Source organism: Larimichthys crocea, chromosome III, assembly GCF_000972845.2.
Source record: "Larimichthys crocea isolate SSNF chromosome III, L_crocea_2.0, whole genome shotgun sequence".
NCBI lineage: Eukaryota > Metazoa > Chordata > Actinopteri > Sciaenidae > Larimichthys > Larimichthys crocea.
This window is the reverse complement of record NC_040013.1, coordinates 14375050-14399955: the sequence shown is the minus strand read 5'-3', so window position 1 is coordinate 14399955 and position 24906 is coordinate 14375050. Positions and strand designations below refer to the sequence as shown.

Sequence of the window (24906 nt, the reverse complement as noted above, 5' to 3'; positions counted from 1 at the left end):
AGTTGACTTTGAGTAAAGACAAGTTAATTTAAAGCAAAGCGGCTTAATACAGAAAGCTCTGCTCCCAGAGGAGCATTACGTAAACAATATGTTAAAGTAAGTATGCTGAGATAATTAAAAACATAAATAGTCAGAGGTTTCCATGTGATGGGTGGCTGCTGTCCAAGCTGGAAAAAAGGAAGCTCCTTTTTAGGTAAAGTAACTCCTGGACAAGTTGGGATGTTACCACATAGCGCCATCTAGTGTACAATGCTACAACACTTTAATTATTATTTCTGGAGTATTATTCTCTCACACACCATGTCCTGAAATTTTCAAGCCAGAGCTACACTTGTATCCAAGTTTCCAAGTGCTGTGTCCTTAGAGGAATACCCAGGTGATGATCTCTTTTTTGTTTCCATCGCACTTCACTTTGTTTTTTGATCTTGCAGTAAAAAAAAAAAAAAAAAAAGGAAGCATTCACAGCAGGTACACCTCACTGCCAAAAGAAAGTCAAACAATTGCCAGCAGAAAGTACACCTCACTGCCAAAAGAAAGTCAAACAATTGCCAGCAGAAAGATGAGACTGATGATGTGATGAAGTCCTGAAATAAACCTTAAATGTAAAAGCCCCAAAGCAGAGAAGAAGTTCACAAATCATTAAGATATTTTAATTCTAGTAAAAAAAAAAGAGTCATACAAAATAATAACACAAAATAATAAAATTACAAAAGCTGTTTACGACATGTCACTGCTGAAATACACAGTTTGACTCTTTTATAAATAACAATAAAATACCTACAGTAATGAAAGGTAAGCCTTGGGAACATGAATGACATACAATCTAAAATGTCAGCATGTTCATAGATGTAAAGTGAAAACATTTTACTTCCCAATTGGAATAAAATAAAGAATGTATGGGTATTGTGATTGGGGGGCTGGGGGTGGGGGGGTTAATTTATCTTGGGTGATACAGAATATTAGCAGTCATAAAAGGTTTTCATAAAGAGTTAAGTGCTTAACAGTCAAACTGAAGGCTTTAGGAACACAGGCTTACAGCACCTCATAATCAGCTACAGGAAATCAAACTCACAGTCTTGTGCTGAAACATGCCAATTTCAGACATCATTTATGATCACTGAACATGGAATTTATGTGTTTTTGTCTTTTTAATGGAACATATAGCAACCAACCAATGTGCAGTGAAAATTTTGAGAGCAACATGCAACAAAACAACACCAGGGGGCAATATGGGGGAAATATACCAGCACGAGAGAGCTCCAGAGATACATTTAGTACATGAGTTCAAGGTGCTCAAATGAGAGACATTAAATGGAACCAATTATTAATTCTTTCAGCACTAAAACATCAATGAATATTCAAAGACGTGAATAATAATACAAACCAATGGAGAAAATGTGATGGGATCTAGTTCTATTGACTGTCTAAGATCACATGAAGGGTGTTAGAAGAGGTCCGTTTTGTTTCCACAATAGAGAAAAACTGTATAGATGAGATCTTCCTGAGAATGGCTGTTTGTTCCACATCAGCTCCAGACTGGTGCCTGCAGTGACGCTGCATTACGTCAATAGTTTGGCCCTTTGCTGTAAGGATCCCGCCTCATCATGCTACCATAGCACATGGATGGATCACACACCCCAGGCTCACCAGGGATGCCAGGATTACCTCTTTTACCCTCTGCTCCATTTAGACCAGGGGATCCAGGCTGACCTGGAGGACCTGGCCTACTGTACCCCTGTGGACCCATTGGACCTGTAGAGATAAAGTACTAAGCCGTGATCATCAAGGACACAGTAGTAACAGGTGGCATTAAATATCAAAACTCCTTAAAAGTACCCCTGCAAATTAACTTCCACTTGGATTTCTGTAAATACACTGAATGATTAGCAAAACAGAACAATCAGTCACGTTATTCACCTGGCGGACCAGGCGGGCCTTGGTCTCCAGTGGCAGTTCGACCAGGACTCCCCTTCTCACCATCTAAACCTGGTTCTCCTACAAACATAAGTGTACTTTTTTGAGCATCCTGCAAAGCAGCTTTAGTAACATTGACTCTTGACTTTGACACTGGCTTTACCTTTCAGTCCATCAACACCAGGGTGCCCTGGCCGACCAGGGAGGCCTGGCTGTCCCCTGGAGCCGCTAAGTCCAGGAAGACCCCTGAGTCCCTGGGACCCAGGTGGACCTGGAGGACCAGGAGATCCAGGCCGACTTTGACATCTGGTACAGCTAGTCTGCTGGTTGCCCAGCATCAGTAACGGCAGCTCCGCTACGATAATTGACAGTGAAAAGATTTCAGATGTGTGTTGAAAAGACACAGAAACACATCATCATTCAGTCTGTAGTGATACTCACACTGAAGAATCTCTCTGCAGATTTGCCGAATGTGATTGTCCGACATTTCACTTGCCTGAAATGAAAAGTGATAGATCATTTGTATTTTCAGTGATTGTTTACTCCATTGTGTTATCAGATATAACAACATACAAAAACACATTAAAGTTGTTGCATAATGTGTAGCACACATACAGATCTTCCTTCAGGTCCAGGTGGGCCAGGTAGACCTGTGTTCCCTGTCAGCCCTCTGGGACCAGTTAGCCCTGTCTGACCCATCTGTCCAGGCCGTCCCGCTTGACCTTCTTGACCTCTCTGTCCTGGTTCCCCTGTTGTCCCTTTCTGGCAAAAATACCACCCTCATGTTAGCAATACACACAACGATTGATGTTAGATGGAGATACAGTGATTAATGCATTCAGCTTAACATACCTCTCCTTTTAGTCCCATTGGACCGACAGAGCCCTGAGTGAAAGTCAGGATAAGTCATTAAACAGGAAAGCACTTAGACAGCAAAAGTCTCCAACAAGACTGCATAATCCTAAAAAAGTGTATTTTGTAATAATAGAAAATCAGCCTCAAGATCTCCATCAAAATGCACAGCGAAAGACAATCTTGCTGAATTTTGGAAACTCTTAAATAAATGGAATTATTAGGTTTTAATATGGATGGAAATTTTAAGCAAGGCAGACACATGACCACTGAGTGGGTAAAGCTGTTGCAGCACCCCCTGTTGGCTAAACAGAACCAAAATTTATTATGCAGTGTCACTCTACATGCCTAACTTTGGTTATAGTTACACCTGCATATGTTCAGGAATTATGGTCATTTGGCTTTCAAGAACAGTGGTGAATGGATCATCCTTACAGGGCCACAAAATGTGATGCATCATTTTGCTGGTAGGCCTCATGCTTCAGGAGTTATAAGGAAAGACTTAGTGCTTAATAAATGACCACATGGTGGCGTTATTTACATTAAGAACAAAGTTACAGTTTTTGAACCGCTACTAAACTAACAAGCAAGGACCATTCTTCAGGAAAGTAATCCATTGATTGTGTACTGAATTTTGTCCAATTTTAGCTTAGTGAAAGACACTCACATGTGCCCCCGGTCGACCATGCTCTCCTTTTTCGCCTTTCATTCCCTGGTAAGAAAATGAGATTTCAGATTAACATCATGAAAGCAGTGTTTCAGCAATGGTCTTTGCTGTATGAGCAGCAGTACCGCAAGTTAAAACCTCAATTTAAAACATGATGATTGATGAATATTTGTAGTATTTATGGGCGTTAATGTGTTTTAAATGCAACAGGTTAACACCCATTAGATTTGATTACATGGCTATGAGAGTTTTAATTTTGTTTTCATGTAATGAAATTGATCCAGTTCCGCATAATGGAGAAAACCATCTTGGAAGTCAGCAGAACGGCAAATATCCAGTTATACTTCTAAAAGACAAAATGTAGCTGACACATGATTGTTTTCCAAACCCATAATCAGTGTGAGAAATGAGGAAATGTCCAGTGGGTTCTTGAAATTTGAATATTTTCCATAGTAAATGATTTAAGGGCAATATATTCCTCCAGTGATTAGGGTTAGGGTTAGATTATAATAGACTACTTAGAGACAACAATTATTAGAGTTCCATCCTGTGGCCATCTTGATCTCACATTTATTAAAAGCTGGTGATGTGCTCCCAAACCCAATTTGAGTTATTATTTCAGATTGGCATTACAGGGGTCAACACAAGCACAATATGATTTGGTTGTTTGACCAAGAAATACTTTTTTCCTGTCAAATCTTACCGTGTCTCCTCTCTCTCCTGAATTTCCTCTTTGTCCCTGATAAAAAAATAAAGACATGGATTATTTACTTTCAGTTACTAAAACATCTTATTGAAGTATATTTTGCACAAATGTACAAAAACAATGATTGTGATGTAAGCCTCTTGCTGATATAGAGGTTTAGTCACTGGCAGAAATTATAGTAGAAATACCTTGCTGCCCTTCAGGCCTGGCATGCCTGAGTGCCCCGGCTGACCCGCACTTCCTGGTTCTCCTGCACTCCCCTTCAATAGTATTTGTTTTAACACCAATCATTAAACGAGAGCACACATTACTTATATTCTGTAGGACACAAAAACTCCCCAAATACTGTATTTTATTTTAAGCACAATATTTTAATATTGGTGCATATTAGATTATTTAAATGGAAACATACCGCAGGCCCTGGTATTCCTTGTATACCTGGACTTCCACCTTCGCCTTTATTCCCCTTTATTAAGAAATAAAACATGTCTTACAGAAAACATACAATGAAATAACATCCAAAACACATCATTTTACTGACTGGACTGCAGCATACTTTCATGAGGTTTGGATGTATTGCAGCTTAACGTTTAATTGTGTCTAGTCGTATGCTTTCTTTTCCAGTTGAACAAGCCCCAGTAATTGCAGTCTGAAGCTTAGCCATAAAATCAAAGTACTGCCTGCCTGTCCATAAACTAGATTTTCGCTTGTGTGCCATTTACCAATACACATTGGCTTGTTAAAGGGAGATCAGCTAATGAAAAGTGATTAGGAGACAGAGCGTCCAGACCAGAAAAGCCCAGACTGCTTACATTTCCACTAAAATTCCACTGACGAAAGCAGTAGGTTCGGATCATCGCTTAATTTAGCATCACCGGTACGGCCAAGGGATTGTTACTTGTGCAAAGTGTATTTTAATAAAACAGTGACCAAACAAAACATGCAATGCTGCTGACCCAAACAGCTTTCTATGTATTTCAATCTACCCTGCGGTTAAAAAGCTTTAACCTAATCAAAACTAATGACACTGTGCACTGCGATGCATTTTGTATATGCTTGATGATATAGGGCATGGGAATGTAATGTCATGTAACATCATGCTGCACTGATCCATTGTACTTGTTAGCAGTACAGTAACTGCGCCACATTGTGATTGGACTTAATTTTAAATCAAGACATGGCTCGGCCTGCAGCTTGTCAGTTGCTAAGGCTAGCTTGTGTGGATTGATCGGCATTATTGACTTTTCTGAGTCACAATCTGAACCATTGCACTCACGGCCCCAGGATGTGGAGAGGGATAAAGTCACATTATATTTAGTGTACAGTTAATCCATTCAATCTTTTTGATGTCTGTTAGTAAGATAAAAGTCGGTCATTATATCTGTTAACCTAATTGTAGCTTTACATCATGAACACTACAGCTGTTTGAAGTAGCTCAAAGGGAAATTCTTAACAGGACAAATGATTACCTTGGGTCCAATTGCTCCTTTTAAACCAGGTGCACCAGGTAAACCCATCTCACCCTACCGGAGGAAACAAAATGATTTTAGCAACTCTTCAGATTCAATATTAACAGTTTGGTGTGTACTGAACCTATAGACAAACAGCCCTAACTTACAGGTGGTCCATCCGTTCCTTTGAAGCCCCTGGGTCCTTGCAAACCAGCTTCCCCCTTAAATGAGGATTATGTCAATCATTATCACAAAGAATGATGCAAAACATATGTTGCATTTAGATTAGGAACTTGTTACCTAGTCAGGAGCTCACCTTTTGCCCATCCAGGCCTGCATTTCCCGGCAATCCAGGCATACCCTAGGAGCAAGGAAACTGATTTTAATATATTGCAGAAAAAATATATTTAAGAGAAAAAAACACATGACATGAGATTGTTTGTAATGTTTTTATTTGTCTGTTAATTAAATCCTGAGTAATGTCTCTATGTGCAGGTGTAAATAGAAATAATATTTTTAATGAAATGGTATGTTTTAATATGCAGTTTTTCTGAACTGATGCTAAAAACAGGTTCCAGTTTACTTTCTTTCACAGTGAAATAATACCTTCATTGTGTCCTAAATAAAAAAAACAACTGATTGAACTGCCATGGTGCAGCAAGAAATATCTACCAAAATGTTACTTTACACTCCCCAGTTACGCTTGGCTTGTTGTAAACAGGAAAAGTGGAGAAATATGGTCTTGGAGCCTTTTGAGGCCAAATTTCTGCTAATATTTTTTTATGTAAATAAAATCACTACAACTAAATTAATTGCATGTCCTTCTTTAAACAACTTGGTTCTGTGCAGTAATAGAATACTGACAAAGGTTTCATCACTATGTCAAACTGTATGATCCTAAGATGAACTATGCACACATGTTTTACTGATAAATTCAATAATATAAAAAGTAGTTGATATTCAAAAGGAACTCCGGACAAAAAACTAAAGCTGATACAAATTTTAAAATAATGGTTTTATGTGGTTCAACACATGAAGCAAAACTATCTTGGAAAGCCTCTTTAGCTTTTTGTTTTAGTTATTTTTTTTCTGAGATAAATGTTTGCAGATGCTTAGTGGTTGCCTCAGACTGAAGTTGGTAACAAATGTGCATCGTGAAAAGATACGGCGGCAGGCAGAGAGACATAAATATAGATAGAGCCACCCAGAACACTCTTACTCAACCTATAGGTGAAGAAATCCCCTATCGCTAAAGCACTATCTTCTTGTTTTAACTTGAGGAAGTACAGTACTAATCCTGTCTCTGTGGAGACGTTCGCTAACTCTATTGTTATAGTGGGGAAAAATGGCTTACAGCCTTGTGGAGCAACTGACTCATCTTTTGTAGACCCATCACAAATTTTTGGACAACACTTATAATCATGATCTGTGGGATTGGTGCCCAGTTGAAACACTTTCTTCCTAAAACAGATTTGCCGGAGCACCACAGCATTCCCTCGATGAGTTACTTTCACTGCCTTAGATTATAGCCTGAGCCTGTTTGTTACATAACAGGGTTATCCTGGGATGAACTACAGGGGAAATACCCCTGATTTACTGGCTGTCAGGGGTACTCTCCGTACTGCTGACAGTGTGTTAACACACTGTAGTCTTGCAGTAAAAGACACTATGCAGATCTGTGTGATCCATTTAAATCAGCCCTTGTACTGTATTTGCCTATTTTACTTATCTGTTACTTACACTATTATTTAATGTCAGCTACAATTTGTATGAAAAGGACTCTGAAAACCATAATGGAAAGCACCACATACATAAAGTTCCCATTTTTCTTTCTTGCTTTGAATAAAAGTTAACTCAATATGACAGCACATTTCATATTTAATTCATGCAAACTTCAGTTTCTAGGAGTCCAAGTAAAGATGTAATAGCAACAGCTCAAACAGCGTATGAAATACCAAACATGCACAATGAATAATGTCTGTTTACGACTAACAGGATGGCCTTCTCTTCCATCGACACCGGGAATCCCACTGGCCCCAGCTTCTCCCTTTATACATTAGAGAAACAAAACCATAATTAACACATTTATTTTCATCCAAAGCCCCATGTATACTTTGTCACATATTTTTTACATCTCATCTTGGATTTATTAAATAGACATCTATCCAAAATGTGGAGAACGCCTCTGATGCTTACAAGAGATGTCAAATGGGTTTTGGAAAAAGACACGGGGGACACCAGTACTGTATGACTACATTTCCATGGTTGCCAAACATCAACAACACAACTTTGGGAACAGCAAAATCTGTTAAGAATGTGCATGCGTAGCCAATCTCATGCTTCCATTTTTCTCCTAATCCCTGAATGGGCTTTGTAACATACTGTTTTGTATGTCATAACAAACAGACCTTTTGACCATGTGTCCCTGGAAATCCTTCCTTTCCGTCTCTCCCAGTTAGGCCCTGAAATCAGAGAAATTGATTTTATACATCATTATAATGGCACACAACATATAATGGCATGCTCTGATTTGATTCTGAATACCGTAGTTGTATACGTACAGGTTCTCCTCGATAACCTGGTGGCCCAGGAGGTCCCATACTTCCCTTTTCTCCCTGGAAATATCACACCAACATTTATTACATTTCTTGTGCCATTTTTAGCGAATGAAGCTTTAAATTTCTTTTTGGAGATTTGTCTGCACCCTTACCACTTGACCAGGCTTTCCAGATAAACCTGCTATTCCCGGGGATCCCATTGAGCCCTGGGAGAAGTAAGAAGATTTATAAAAGATCAATAAATATGATTTAAAAATAGTATTTCATGCTGAATGTGCCACTCATCTAACAGGACCATCCATGTTTGTAATATAGGAAGCAAGTAGACAAGGTGGCACAGGTTATACAGTACAGAATAAGAGCACTAAGTCCACTAGGTCACACACGTATGCAGTCATTGTCTGATAGTCAGCTGTGATCTTGTCTTGTTCTCAGATAGACAATGAATTTAGCAACTTTCTGGAGTGAAACCCAAGACAGTGACGTGCTTCACTGCATCATTCTGGCATTTTTGAAATTGCACTGGTTGACCTAATGCTAGACGTTAGAAATCTGTTGAAAAATGCCAAAACTTGACAGGATGATGCGTAACTGCATTTTCATGTTTTCAGACTAAAAAACAGCTTTTGGAAGAAGACGGGACATTAGATCATTTATTTTCTCAGAATTTGCATTCCATGATTCAAAAATATGCTAATTACCTCAAGATGGAACAGATGACTTAACAGCGTAAAGAACGAATGATGTATTCATTGCTGGCTGACTTAGGGACTTTTGTGAGCGACAACATTTTTATTGTGACTTCGTTTGTAAAAATATTTTGATATAAATAAGACATTTTAGTCAAGGTATAGACAGTTTCTTTGGTTCAGATTCAGATTCTCAGATTCAGTTAATAAACAGGTCAGGTGTTCATGTTCGACTGCTGTCAAAACATATAAAAATATCTCTCCAGCTGTGGCCATCACTACAGTTCTGTTTACTAGAATTGCAGTCCAAAACAAACAAGCTATGGCAAAAGGGATTTAGAGGCTCAAAATGCCATTGACTGGAAATGCTGCAGCCAGACCTCTAAAGACACAATAATGGAGGCCAACTGGTGATGTTCGTGCTGTATTTGTCTTTGCAAATACTACGGAGTATCAGTTTATGTGACATGGAGCATAAAAGATGTAGTGTGAGCAATGACTGGTCTGTTTGCATACCTCAGGTGTGCATGAAAAGCTACTGTCGTGATAAGGAGCTTTCCCTAATAGACATGCTCATTCCCCAAGCTGGGCTGTGGGTTTCCTACAACTAAGGAACACTGATTTCGCTGCCAATGTAATTACAGTGTTAATGAAGGCAAAGACATAATTAGCAATAAAATGTTCCTTCAAATGTGATGAATGATTGTGGTCACGAACAAGTATCATAGACTAAATACACAAACATAGCCAATTTTGGCAAAGTGGCTAACAGTCTTGTGTCTTTGAATTATGCACTTCTGACTAAATTCAGCAGACATATCATGTTTTTGTTCTCTGGATCCTATGCCAGGAAACTTACACTACACCCTTGGGTGGTCTCAGAATATGGAAACAGTTTGGAAGGATATGTATATGTAAATGTGCTTATATCCAAAGAAAATCTTATACTCTACAAGATGAGGATTTCCTCTAACTTTAATTGAAGCTAAAGTGGCTCCCTGCTGGTTGAAGAGGGTTTTTAGCTTTCCAAACCTTTTGACCGACACATGAGGGACATTTAGTTACTTGACTTGGCCTGTATGAAGAATAATTTGAAGTTGAATGCCAAATGGCTAGAGTTTGTATTGCGAAAGAGCCAGAGGCATCTGAACATGTAAAGGGGAATGGGATACTTTACATATGTTTAACTGTGGTAGTGCCATGGATCTATGGATTACAATGTTAGTCAGTCAGTCTGTTTGTCCACCACTTTGGTCCTATCTTGACAGTGATTGCATGGATTGCTCTGAAATGCAGGCATGGTCCCCACACATGGAAATCTACGTACTTTTTGGCCATTTATATGTTAAGCTTCAAGTGAAATTATGAACTGCAAAAAATGTGTTGTTAATTCTATTCAGTTAATTCTAAATTTAAATTGACCACATTTGACTGGTGATGTGAGAAAACTTCAACATATTTGGCGGCCGTCCTGCTTTGCCATGTAAAAAGTGATGGAAAATCACTAGCAGTGCACTTTTCTAGATCATTCATGACCGATACACTGATTAGATGTCTAATTATGGGATTTTAAAAGATTACGTTGACAGACCAATAAAAGTCTTGTTCCTTTCGTGGTTTAAGTACAACTGGAAATGGGGTAAAAAGATATAATAAATCTTTCCTCCCCATTGTGTTCTCTCTCTTTGTGTTGTTCTGTGGCTAAAACCCAAAGTATCTGACCTAATCAAAAGAAATTGAGAAGACCGTCCAAGTACTAGTAAAAACTTAATTTGATACATCCTGGACCTTTGAGTGAAGCTGTAATAATGGGACAGATGGTGCAGGAGGATTTGCTCCAGGTGCAGACAGCTGTAATTTTCAAAATGACACTAACTACTTGAATTGTTCCCAATTTTAGCCAACTGGCAGTGCCCCCCGTGCTCTCGCTGATTACAAGGTGGGATAATATGACAGAGGTGATGCAACCTAGTGAGGGTGCATTACTTCCCTGTACCTTAAAATAAACGAAAAAGCTGTTCGGATGAATATCAAAGCAATAAGAAAGTTCTGGATAAAGCAGTATGACTGCTGTGAGCCCTTCTATTACCCGCTGAGCACTAACCTGCTGGACTGTCTGCCCTTTGTTGTGGATTATTGTATCAACCTGCTCCACTTTTCTTTGGACTGCTTTGAGGCAGCTGACACATTTCATCTCAGGTGTTTTCCCCCTGTGACTTATACCCTTTTGCCTTGTTACACATTACCACAGCTGCTGGTAGCACAGTCTGTGTGACTGAACAGTGGGAGAAGTAGTGATTCATCCACTCACTGTAGATTGTGTATTGATTTCTTGACATCCCGTTACTTTGAATTTGTTTTGTGGTTGTTATCTAAGGCTTAGAGATTCTCACCCTAGACTTGAATGTTATAGAAGTGGAGCTGTCAGGTTTCATCTGATAAAAGATTCACCTTTATGTCAGATCTTACAGTAATCGTTAGGCTAAGGAGCAAGGAGAAGAAACAAGTGAGATAAAAAAACAAGGTTAGAAGAAGATACACCTCTGGCGTCCTGGAAATAGCTAAGAAACTGTTTAAGCCTTCTAAGGAAAGGGCAGAACAAAAGCCAGGAAATATGAACACATTTAAATAGTCTCTGATGGCCTCCATGCTCTCTCTGCAAACTAAGTGCTCTTGCTGCACAGCATAGAAGATGTATTCTTGACTCTCCCAGGAGATCTGGCTTTATATTCATAACATATGGTTTGTAGAGTGATTGATGCATGGTGTTCAAACAGTTCAAGCTGATGTATCTAGCAGGGATTTCCTGTTAATCCTACATTTGATCTCATAAAAGAACAAAAAGAGTTACCTTGACAATTCAGCTTGTATTTTGCACTTCTTAACAATCGGCTGTTTTTCCTACGGAAATCATTTTTCTCAGCTTTGGTCAGTCAGCGCATTCGGTGTATTCAAAGTTTACTCACTTTCCATACTTGTATTAAATGCTTGAGATAAAAATATTGAACAACATCTGGATACTGTATTATTGAGCAAAGATAGTCACCATAACTGAATAATTAACAACATCACCTTCTCTCCTGGTTGTCCAGGCGATCCTGGTAATCCAGGCATACCCCTCTCACCCTGAAAGAACAGATTTGTATTACAAAATCACATTTTATTAGTCACAGATTTGTGTTGCATCATAACAATCAAACCGACACAAATGTGCTATTTGACCTTCCTACCGAAACACCAGGCCTCCCTTGCTCGCCTTTGTACCCATCTGGCCCACGTGGACCCTGACAGAAGTAACAAAGTAAACCAGATTTAAATTTGTGTTGCTTTATGCTTTAATGTACAGTATGTAAATTAGGTGAAATTGTCTTTACCTCTATTCCTGGTGGACCTGGCAGCCCTGAGCTTCCTCTAATACCAGGGATACCCTTAAAAAAAGACAAGAGATACACACATTTGGTTAAACATTTAAACCCCCTTAACTGTGTGCATGTTGCACAAGTGATTCTAGGCTGCGGGGTAGATTGAGTTTTTGATCATGGTGTACAACATGTGGTTCACTCTTGGATGCTTTTCATCACACAAAATCACCACTGTGTTGCCACCAGTGGTATAATCAGGGATGTTTCTCATTTGCCCATTGGAAAAACAAGAAAATAAGTATATTTACCGCTGTGTTTTAACATTCTGAAACCGTCCTGACCACATTGAATTAACAAGCAGAAATTTTAACTAAGTTGGTTTTTGGCATTTCCTCAGAGGCTTATTGTGGACACTGCTGTGTTGTTGGCGGTTATATTTTGTATGTTTGTATATTGAACTATGTAGTACTCACAGGCTTACCATCAGCACCAGCAGGTCCAGGCTGACCGGGTTTGCCAGCACTTCCTTGTTCTCCCTAAAGATAGTAGAATGAGGTTGTTTAATCATGTGTAACTCAAACAAGGTGTTAGTGCGTCTTCATCAATCACTCAGTCTCATAGCAGCAAAATTCATTTCAAACATTTCTGGTAACAATGTGCTTCACAGACGTGATGATTTAATTTATCCATAAACTGTGCTGAGCAAGCTGGCTTATCTAATATAAGATGCTCTTGTGGGGTTACAGGGAACATCTGCAAACCAGCAATGGCATTTTGGATCTATTAGTAAATGTAGTAAAGACATAACAGTGATCTTATAAAGACAAACATGCATGAACCCATGTAGGTTTTATTAACAGAGTTTTGTTGCTAAGGTTCTTGTAGAAAGGCTTTTATGACAAGAGCTGCTATTATTAAGGTGATGCCCTGTGATCAATAGAGGCGTAGGTTTTGGTTCCTATTTTGGAAATTTTCCATACCAACCAGTGTTTATCTTAGGCAGAGGTCTGCTTTGCTTTAAGTAAACAGTACGGTGCAACAGGATCTAACAAGACTAACCATAACTCATTAACAATGGCAAGCTGCAATTTATCTAAACAGAGGAGAGAAGCTTTTTGGTGCATTCATAAAACTGAAAATGTTCAGCATGTAACCGTACTTAAGAAATAAAAGTGCTACAACCTCCCACACTGTTTCGTGACATGAAGGAAATCTGTTGCAGCCTGTAATGACTGTAGTTTGATTTGACCTACTGGAAAGTGCAACCTCATGTGCTCATCACATAATTATCCAACAAAGAGCAACATTTAGACACCACTTGGGAATTTATTCAATGCTAACCTGGAAGAAAGAGAAGGTTTGTGCTCTGTCTCCCAACAGAAGCCATTTAGTCTCATTGTCATTCCTGAGTTTACACATGAACCAGCATAGTTAGAGATTAAGTTATTCTTCTCCTATTTAATATCAACAAAGCACTACTGTCTAAAGCAAATATTTAACTGGCTGAACACTGAGGGGCTAGAGAAAGTTGAACTCGTGTGCTAAACCAGAAACAAACTCTGCTATCTTACAGCAGAGTTTGTTTTTTGTAGGATTGTTTTCAGTAAGTGCTGTATAGGAGGAGGAAAATTTAATATAAAAAGGAAACTTTTTTGAATTACTGACCTTTATTCCTGGAAGTCCAGGGGGTCCAGCAGGACAAACACAGGGTTCTTGAGTTGGTTCAGTGTAATCAGGACTGTTTGAGCACTGCAATGAACAAAAAATAAACTCTGATAGAAAATAGATAATAGGCAAGAACAGACACTGAGCACATATACAGAATTAGCAACTGTTTCAGCCATCTATTAATCATTTTGGATAATCTTTTTAAGAAAACATGCTACAAATTTTCTGGTTACCACTTCTCAAATGTGAATATGTGGTGGTTTCCTTCTAAGATTATGAACTGAATATGATGTTGGACACCCTGTTTCACCATTTTCTGACATTTAGAACATGAGCGATACTTAACTTATTTGCTATGTTGAAAACTAATCTGTAAATCTGCTAAACCATACACTAAAAGCTGCTTCTTAAACTTAGTGCTGTGAGATTTCGCAAGAAGGGCGTCTTATCCACCATTCAAAAAACAATTGATAACTAAACTGTGATATCCCATCGCAAATAAACCATTAAAAAAAAACGAGAGATTAGAGAAGCGAAGGAACTTGGCAAGCATGTGTAATCTTAGGCTTCTCTTTTTGCCTCTTTTGATATTTCTATCTAACAGCCTTACGTTAAAAATAGCCATTTGGCTCTGACTTTGTTTTTATAGCAATTTCTAAGCCAACATAACAAAGACCTACTGCTTCACAAACACAGTTGGAGCCAGCAGACAATAAAAAAATATACTCAGTGAAACATGTTTAAAGCCGAGCCATGGTCCTCCTCCAACAAATTATTCTGTGCATAAACAGATGTGGCTTACGCTGAATATGCTGAGTTTACACTTTCCCTACACAATACTATGATAGACTGTACTGAATAAATAAAGAGCATTTTATGCCATGCAGTATAAGGTGTGGAGTTAACTGATGATGAAATTGTGCGGTTCATTTCAGAGCAGTAACAGATGCAGTTGAACAAGGTGAGAAGTAGGTGGGAAGAAGTTATCTCTGTTGATTTTGGGCTGAAAAACAAGCGCAGAGCCAAGCAGACTTTTATACTCACAACTCCGGGTATTTCACATGCAGTCTCTCGGTTGTTCTGCTCAGGGTCACAGTAAATGCGAAGCTTCTGTATTTCAAACTAAACAAAATAATAATAATAAAAAAAAAAACTTGTTAAAAACACAACCACTGTTCTTTATTCCAAGCAAGCTAACAAAACAAACAAATTGTAACATGGGGGTAATTTTGGAACATTTAGTTTAGTTTTATCAGTGCTTTGCCACTAATGAATTGAAATTGCTATTGTATAACTCTTAAAAGAAAGATAAGTACCCTCACTCAGTGTTAAGCAGCTACATGCTGCCAGACCTCCCTCAGTGTTTGGAAATGTTTTGCAGCAACGTGACCCTATTCTTCCATTATTTGGTATTTTGTTGATGTTGGTGGTAAAATGGCTCCAGAATGTCCCATAGACTGTTTCACTTCAGTTACAATGTGAGCAGAAAGAGGATCCTCACATGTGATTTATATTATTTCCAGCCTCATGAAAACATTACTATGACTCCATGATTGGGCACATAAATCAATCTTAAACAATATGGTTTATACATTTTGTTAATGATAACAGTGGCTTTAAACATGATAAGAATGTCTGGTTTGGTCTGTTCATGCTAATGTACTGATATTTAAAACTGCATTGTGGTCCACACTGGTGTACTTGGAAGTCAAATTACAGAACTCTGTTACCAATTAGAAGTGTGTTTATCCAGAGATTATACTTGCTTAACTACATTCACTTTGTTAAATGGCTTTAAACTACATGATCCTTATAACAATGGATCGGTACTCACGTTAACATTCACTACAAATCTTTGGTTCATATCTGCAGCTACAATGATGTGTCAACATACTGGCTGGCATAGGAGATCTAAAAGTCTAGAATGAATTATTCTCTTTCTTTTTAAACAAAGGATTTTTTGTGCACAATCCTGTTAGCAATTAAATTCTATTTTTCTTTATGTTTATTATAATCATGCACAGCAAATTTGTACTGTAAGGATTTTAGTTTTAAAAATGGCTGCTTCTTTTGAAGTTAATTTATTTAACATGTATTTTATTTCTTTGACCATCATTACAGTTACAAATGCAACAATGCCAAACCTGCTTCACTGCTTACATATGTTTGTGAGGTATTTTAAAGGGGTCAGTTTGTCCTATTGTTTCATAATAAAAGGTATTACATCATATTGACAATTAGAATAAAAAGGATGCATTGTGCAGAACACGGTCATTTTTCGTTTCCATGTTGTTATCATTACATTAAAATGTTATATTCTGTTTGCACGGTATGTATTTGCATCTATATTCAATAAAAACACACTCTATATAGCTTTCTGCAGAGCAAATTACAACACAACATAATTATGTACCAATTGAGACAAATAAAACAAAGATTAAAAAGACCTTGTGGACAAAATGGCAAATCTTTGCCAAGAATTTATTATCCGCTGAGTTAAGCATGTCTCTCAGGGGGCAGCAATAAACTCTGCAGTTCTGTGTGATGCAGTTTAAAACATATATCAATAATGGGTTTGCTCAACTACTCATTAAAACACAACTTTTCCTTTTTCTATAGTCAAGCTGACGTAATGCTGGATAATTTCTCTGGGAACCAAAGAACATGCATTTTATTAAAATATTGTTGATGTTAATAAACTTACTGGCACTGTTGTTTCCTTATTGACATATTTTCCAACTTGGGTTTTTCCATTGATGAAAATGCCGACAGGGGGCTCCAAGGATAGGGTTTCAATTACCAGGTCATCAACATGAAGAGTAACATCTTCCTCAGTTACCAGCAGCCGCAACTGGTGCCATTTCTCATCAAACAGCTTTTTTTTTTATCATAGACAAAGAACAGGAAATAGTCATTAATACAATACAATACATGCTGGCATTGTACTGAAATAGACTTAAAATAGTCTGTCGCCTGAAGGGTGTGTACAGTTCTATAATTGTTGTTGGAAACAAGAAGCAAGAGGAACTTAGTAACTGACTCAGTTTGAGGCGTTAAAACTTGGACAAGTTATACAAACATTAATCAAAATATTGTAGCATTTTGAAAGGGAAACCTTCCTCAGTTCAGAAAAAGCAAGACTGACATCATAATTAAATTCTTGATCATATAATTGATGTACAGGAGACTCTGTATTCTAAGCTAATTATTATAAACTATTAGTCTACTATCACACTAGTAATCCTCATTTAATGTATGCAGAGTTTGATTTTGAAGATTTGTGCTTCATCATATACTAATATCTGTTACACAGTATCCAGTTTGCCGATTTTGACCCCATGTGACCCAATTATCTGAGTTAAGATCAGTCTTTTGTATCCTTTGAAAACCAACACTGTATTTAAAAGCTGATTTTAAATAACCTGCACTAGATTCTTTTGTGTATTAAACTCCAGAGAGTTTAATTATATGATACTGCTCCCTTATGGGCAAGGACACAATGTGCCAATCAGGCGGATTTACAGCTGCTTCTACTTTTGTAAAGGTTAAATAGACTTCTGAAGCTCCACAGGCTCATAAAAGCTGCCTTGATGTGAGAATAGGTGGATTAGGCTAGAACAGTAACATAACATTATGTGGCTGAAAGAAATAGACCTTAGAGGTGATTTTAAACTATGCCCCCCAGAGTTGCACTATATGAAATAATGAACAGAACAGTATAGAAACAAGCAACTGCTTTACCTTGATGCAGCTGCCCTGCCAAAATGTACTTTATATTCATTATAGAGAGTATAAGTGTTCTTTCTCTCTGAAAAAAGCATTCATACCAAGAATTGGTATAAAATGTGTATTTACAATAAACAGATTAAAGGAAGATTGGTCATAATCAAAGCATAGAACCTGAGAGGCCCTAACTTGAGCCAAGCTACAAAAGCTTCCATAATGCAACTCAGTAGTGTCTTTTTCTTTTGACTTTCTTTCTTGCCCACATCTTTGAAATTCTTGGTTTGTAACAGAGACTTTCTGTTAAAAATGTGTAGCCACCAGGGCCCCAAGCAGAGATAACGCTAATGACATCAGGGCGATTTCCTCAGACTTGACGAATTCTTACAGATCCACAGAAATAACTATACAACTGTATTCACAGGTTATGTAGTGGTCTCTTTTAAATGTCAACTGAAGTTAATGTGTAAAATAACCATTTCAAAGAAATATTAGTGTTACTTTACCATTTCAGTCTGTTGTGAAAATGTAACAGTCTGAGTTCCACTTGGTGATTCACTAGTTGTGGTGAACATGACAGTACGGTCGACTCCATTTAGAGTGACCGCCATCTGGGGTTTCCCATCACGTGTCTGTACTCTCCACAAGTCCCACTCCTCTACTGCCACTGATCCTTTATACCTCAATGTGGCCACAAAAACATATGATGGAGGCAGCCCATCAGGAAAAAGGGTCCTGGGTAATAAATTTGAAAGTCAGTCAACCTTTGAACACATGGGCGATAATTAAGAATGAACAAAAATTAGATGATTACCATGTAGTTTCACTCAAGTCGAGACGGGATGTCACTTCATAGGCCTTAGAGCCGTAATATGCCCCTTGTGTCTTCTTTGCTTTTTTAGCCAAATTTAAATGTAAAAGGATATCAAAACCCTTCTCATCTCGGGAATCTACTGGAATTCTTGCTGGACAAACGGTCTCTGCAACAGACAAATACAGTGAAATAGAAAATAGGCAAACACAGAGACAAATAAATAACAGTACTTAGTCAGAGATGAAAAAATAGCAGTGATTATAAAAGTAAGATTTCAGCAGAACAACATTTTTAGATCAATACATTGATCAGCAGTTGCTTACCTTCACACAATTTCTGTCGTATGACCTGTATGATCCTAGAAATAGCTTTGTAGTCCTCAACAGAAAACACATAAGTAGAAAATGGCTTGTTTGCAATGTCCCTCAACTCGGCCTCTTCTGTCTCTGACCCAACACCAATTGCAAACAGAATTACTCCTTTTTTCCTTGCTGCCTCTGCTGCTTTCAAAACCTCATCCTGAGACTTCCCATCTGTGAGGACAACAGCAATTCTGGAAATGCCTGATGGGCCACGCTCAGACAGACCAAACAGTTTTTCTGTAGCAAACTTAATGGCTGTGCCGGTCCTTGTGTTTCCCCCCATGTACTCAATGGACTCCATTGCTTTGATGAGCTCTTTGTTAGAGGAGTACTTCCCCAGCGGTATCTCTAAAACGGGGTCATCGCTGTATTGGACGACTCCAACCTGGGTAAACTTCTGTCCAATGTTGAAGCTTGTTGTTATGTTGACAAGCCATCGCTTTACTAATTCAAAACTGACATCTTCAACACTCCACGAGCCATCTAGAATAAAGACCAAATCACATGGTGCAGTCCTACAACCTGAAGCAGATAGGAAATAAACAATCAGCAGTGTAAAATAATCATACCTGGTTTGGTGGAATACATTAGATAGAATGCATGTACAGTACATGAAATCACCTTTGCCAGTTGTATGCATTTGACAGTTTTTAATGTATGGACAACAAGCATAACAAAGTGTGAGAAAATGAAGACAGAAGCACTCTTACTTCTTATGTCTTCATCTTGAGCTGCACTAAACAAATGGAGAAGCATGAAGCACAGGCATCTTAAGACACAATGCATGGATGTCGCTTTGTAACCCATTATGCAGCAGTACCAAGTTCCAATTGTGCACCTACAGGGAAAGGGAAAAACATGCTTTGTATTGCAGAGAAAAAGAAAAGGACAATGCAAGCATTTGTGACATATGGTCCCTGTGTTATTCTTGCCTTGACAGAAGTTAATGTATGAGACTATTGTTCATTATTAATTATAAATATTATTGACATCATCCTCTCTCCAAAGGTTTAAATGTCAAAACCTTCCCACACGAATCTCACAACCTGCCTTTTCACACAACAGAAATTATAAGAGGTGTCGGCTGTGTTGCCAGGCTCTGCAAAATATGAATTAATTCAAACAATAAATGATTCAAGCATTGTATACACATGCAAATTAGCAACATTTGTTCATTGAGGTCATGTTGTCCTTGAATGATGCACCAAAGTTGTTAGATGAAAGTGAACTGATTAAGATTTGTATCAATGTGTATGACAGCAGGAAGTCCATGCATAAATTCAGACTGTAAGCATTTGTTATGATTCCTTTTCAAACATGTCCTACATTAATTTTAATGTTAGAAGTTAGTTTTGGATAGGTTTTTTTTTGGCACAGCAGTTTATACCCCGGTTGATGCATTTAATATTGGTTCATATGAATCATACAGTGCAAAGATGTGGACATGATTTATGTTTTTCATTAACTCAGCTGTGCATTTTGCAGAAGCCTGGCAATCACCAGGATAGGCATTAGTACAGAGGAGTGCTCACATACAAGCTGACCTGGTGCAAACAATACTGTATGCATTGCTCTTAGGCCAAGGCCTAAGTCAAGCAGAGAACAGACAGTCCATTCATTGTTTGTGGTAATTCAAATCTTTCTATAAAAGGTAGAAAATTATCTGTCAAATGTCAAAACAATTAATATGAGAAATGTGAGAAATGGCTTTAAATTCCAAGTCATATCCTTTTAATTCAAAAGTGCAGACAGATACTTTAACATACGAATTGCTGGTGGGGACCCCTGTGTTTGACAGAGTAGGTATCAGTCGCACATAGTATGTAATTGGAACAATATTGTGGCATAACTTAGGACAAGCAACAAACAATAGATCAAGGATGAGGAAATCATACATTGCAAAGTACTATGTTCAGAACCATTAAAGAAGCAGCACTACCTATTAGCCACCTACCCCGAATATGATGGTTGAGCGTCAATGGGGCAAACAAGTGCTAATGCCATTGGCCAATGTTGGCTTTTCCCTAAGTTATATTCACTCCCTACCTCCCACTGCTGCTACAGACACCATACCCACAAATCCCTAATTCACTTACTGTTACCACTAAGTTAAACTCTAAACTCTGCATCTATCCTCCAAGTGGTGCAATAAATCTTTCCAATCCTGCTGCACTGTGTCCACAGCCTCAGTACACCTAAGCATTTTCCTTTCAAGCTCCATCTACCACATCCTCACATGGCACTGTCAACTTTGCTAAGAAAACAATTCACTGAACCTCTGACCACAACTACCCTTAAAACAGTGCTTGCTCTTTCCTGTGGGATTATCAGCTGTTTCCTCAAATCTGATGCCATTTGCCAATCTCTGCCCACCCTTGGCCCAAACACAACAGGCCTGCCCAGAAGAGTTTCACTCCTACACTTTTCCTCTCCTAAGAATGAAACAGATTGTAATACCTTCCTTCGCATCATCAGATTAAGTAATTTTAACCAGTTACTGTCATATGCTGCTAAATCATTTACTGTAGTTATGTCAGCAGGTACGTCTTTATTGGAGTAAGAATATTTTACACCCTAGTGAGTTGGTAAGTCTAAACATAAGGGGGACTGACATTTTGGAAAGATGAAAACCAAACAATTTGTTCATATGATTGATCTCCTTTGGTTTGCTTCCATACTTTTCTCTTCCCTGCAGCTCTTCTTGTGTATTTTCCTAATTCATTCCCTGTACCATTTCTGTTGATACAGCCTTCTTTGTGCTGACATTTAGCCCTACAACCAGTCTTTACCTGACTGACTGACTCAATCTGTAATGATTTCGTTGTGCCCAGCCCCAAGGCTCCCCACCCTACACATGCACAAAAACATCTTTGCTCTATGGATGAGTGCTGAGACTGCTGACTGTTGAAACGCTTCTCCTACAGGTTACTATAACCAGTGTTTGATTAAATGATGGTATTCTGAAGCCGCTTATGTAAAATATCTCTATCAATCTAGCATACCCTAACAACAAAATCTAAAAACTAAAAATAACTTAAGGTTAAAATTGTGTTTTTTAGTAAAATGTCTCCAAAGCTACTAGATGAATGACCATGAAATTTGGTACAAATATTCATGTCATACAGAACCATAAATCCTAATGTCTTTGGTAATCCTTATCATATAGCGCCATCATCAGGTCAAAATTTCAGTTTGTCTGGTTAATGTTAGCATGCTAATATGGCAGACTAAGATGGTGAACATGGTAAACATTATATCTGCTAAACATAAGCATGTTAACATTGTCATTGTGAGCATGTTAGCATGCTAATGTTAGCATTTAACTAAAACTAATGGCTGTAGACTTGGTCTTGTTCACATGACCGAGGACCATTTGAACAAATGACCAAATCTGTTCTCATTAAAATCCCACTCAGATTTTAATGATGCAACGTCAAGGCAAGTGCAACACATGACAAAATGCAGTTTGTCTGTTAACATCAATGAATGTCAAATACAAAACAATGGTATGTTACACATACATGCTGTTTACATTTTGCAGGTTTATTTCAGTAACAGATGGACACTAATGTCATTGCATGTGCTGCAAACAACATGTAGCATTATAATGGAGTACAATGATGGTTATGTTCATGCTCATGAAATGAGAGATGAAATGGGATATTAAGAAACATGTCACACAGTGACAAGAGTCATATTTACATTTGGAAGTAATGAACTAAAGAGTTGCATGTAGGCAGACAGCAGACATTGTTGTTTCTGTGGCTGCTCTATCAAATCATCTTTTACAGTGGTTTCCAACACGTGAACGAAGAAAGAAAAAAAAAACTGCTGACATCCTAAAAGGAAGCAGTTCCAAATGAAGACCAGATATGCTCCATACAGCATTAAAAGCAGAACTTCTGGAAGGAATTTGATCAGAAGGAACTGATCGTACACTTTATTCATGGGCATTTCTGATGGCGACACGTGAGGGTCAACGAAACAGTGGCTAGGATATAACCCATGGTCTTTAAAATGCTTTTATTACAGTGCAGCCATAGAGGGGTCACACTCATTAACATGACTGCATTTTTCCACCATGTAAACTCAGTAACACAGTCGAAGGAGGCGTTAAACTGCCTTAGTTGTGCAAGCTGTTTCTTCAGAAATTTTTCCCCACTAGAGAGCCTGGAGGAGCTTGTCGGAAAACCCCCTCATTGGCAGAGTCCGGTCAGGATGACTTTCCCCTCGACTGACTTTCCCCAAACTGAGTGTTTCTACACCTCTGCTCGAGCCACATGGAATTCATTTCCACCATCAGACAGTGAAATTCCAGCTGTGGACTGTGACCAAACACATGTAGTCACGATGAAGGGAAGCAACCTTCATCCAGGAATAAAAAAACGCAACATTACACGTGCTATGCTATAATGCTTAGAGCTGGAATGCATGCATAATGTAGCAGAATTAACAGGTGCACTAATGTTGCAGGTTAGTACCAGACACCAGAAATCTCGTATTATTGTGGCAGCACGGACACTTTGCAGCTCCTGGTTTTGGTGACTGAATGGCAGAACTGTATGGGACGCATAAATATTATATTATAAAACATAACAAAACAAACTTTAAAAGTAGATATTATAGGTCCAAATATACCAGATGACATTAATTCTGAGATGAGCTGTGATAGTTTGCCACAGTACTGTGCAAACTTAATAGGATGAATATGATACTTTGTCGACTTAGTAGCAGTTAAGTTCCAGCTGGATTTGCTTTTCAGGAAACTGCTGAACAAATGGCTTCTCACGTGTCACCAGATAACATTTCACATGTTCAGGGTGGGCGTCAGAGTCATCATACAGATTTTGACCATAGCACAGACCACTGGTTTTGTGCTCAACAAGTCATACTCCCCTTCAGATTTAACATTTTTCATTCCACTATTTGTTTTGTGCCCGTAGTTTACCGTATATGAGGCAACAGCAGGTTTTAACTGCACTCGTTGAAGTTATAGTTATCTGCTGTAAATTTGGCAGAAGGAAGTTGTTCCATTCCAAAAACAACAACTGCTGTTCAGCATGAACAGTTGCCAAGATCAGGGGGATTTATTGCTGCCAAATTCTTCAACCAACAAGGGAAAGCCAAGCCCTATCAGTTGTTCTCCATAGAAATCTGTTCAACTAATCCAGACAATTAAATAATGTGTTGTAAAGCACTAACTCAAATGGGGTCTCGCTTTTCAGCCAACATGTCCACTTTAAGATGTTTCAGATATTTTCTACCATGGTCGATTATTGTTCTACATACACACGCAATTCTCACATCTGCAGCTGTGCTAGTACTACACAAGCAGTACTGTGGTGCACTGTGAAGTGTGCTGCACAGATTCAAGAAATCTGAAAGAATAGTCCTTTTACGAGAGGTGAAAATGGCCAGGAAAAATCTTGAGATGATTCCATTCATTCTTTGCATGACAGTAGCACAAACAAGGGACTGATAACTGAGCTTAATGTCTTCAATATGCAACTGCGGCAGCAGCAGCACAGACTCTAGGACACGAGAATAAACGTTGACACAGTGCTAAACTATCACTAATCTGCACAGCGTTACCAAATCATACAACAATAAAAAAAAAATCACTAAAATCAGCTCATCAGGTTTACCTTAATGATCAAAAACAAACTCCACAGAATCTAATACAATCTAAATAAAAAAAATTTGATGTGTGCTGATTTAAGAAATATGACAGTTGCACCTTCATGCATAAAAACACACCTAAACTTGTAACTTCAAAACAGATTTTCTAAAATTGAAAAAAATAGAATAAGTTGCCTTGCAAAAATTACACAAATTGAACAAGAAGTTACCAGTAAGTGTCCAAGCCCTTTGTGCGGATTCCCGTTAATCCATTGAGAGCCAGTGATCAATACTGTTCACAGCCCTGGGATTACAGAAACTGAATTTCGGGAGAAGTGCACATGTTTCTCTGCTGAATGAAAGCCTGCCCTTTCCAGCAGCTCTCTGTCTCCTCTGTTTCTGTCCCTCTTCCTCTCCACCCCCCCCTTCTCACTCCGGACTTTTACTGGCCTACAGCCACCCTCAATTACCATGGGTGGAAAGAGAAGCAGATAAGGAGAGCATGAAATAGTGAAGCAGAC

General features: G+C 38.4%; 1 protein-coding gene across 1 annotated transcript; it reads right to left on the bottom strand.

The window, feature by feature from the left end:
- Positions 1-628: 628 nt before the first annotated feature.
- Positions 629-24906, bottom strand: col21a1 (collagen, type XXI, alpha 1). Its single transcript, XM_019268521.2, has 29 exons — positions 24616-24906; positions 19477-19604; positions 18728-19288; positions 18405-18570; positions 18097-18325; positions 16572-16742; positions 14912-14989; positions 13865-13948; positions 12673-12735; positions 12212-12265; positions 12068-12121; positions 11910-11963; positions 8301-8354; positions 8152-8205; positions 7999-8052; positions 7584-7637; positions 5907-5951; positions 5758-5811; positions 5609-5662; positions 4552-4605; positions 4328-4399; positions 4137-4172; positions 3434-3478; positions 2767-2799; positions 2530-2676; positions 2356-2410; positions 2078-2269; positions 1918-1995; positions 629-1752 (listed from the first exon to the last, which is right to left on the bottom strand). The coding sequence occupies exons 2-29, from the start codon at positions 19571-19573 to the stop codon at positions 1565-1567; spliced, it is 2880 nt and encodes a 959-aa protein (XP_019124066.1). The 5' UTR covers positions 19574-19604; positions 24616-24906; the 3' UTR covers positions 629-1564.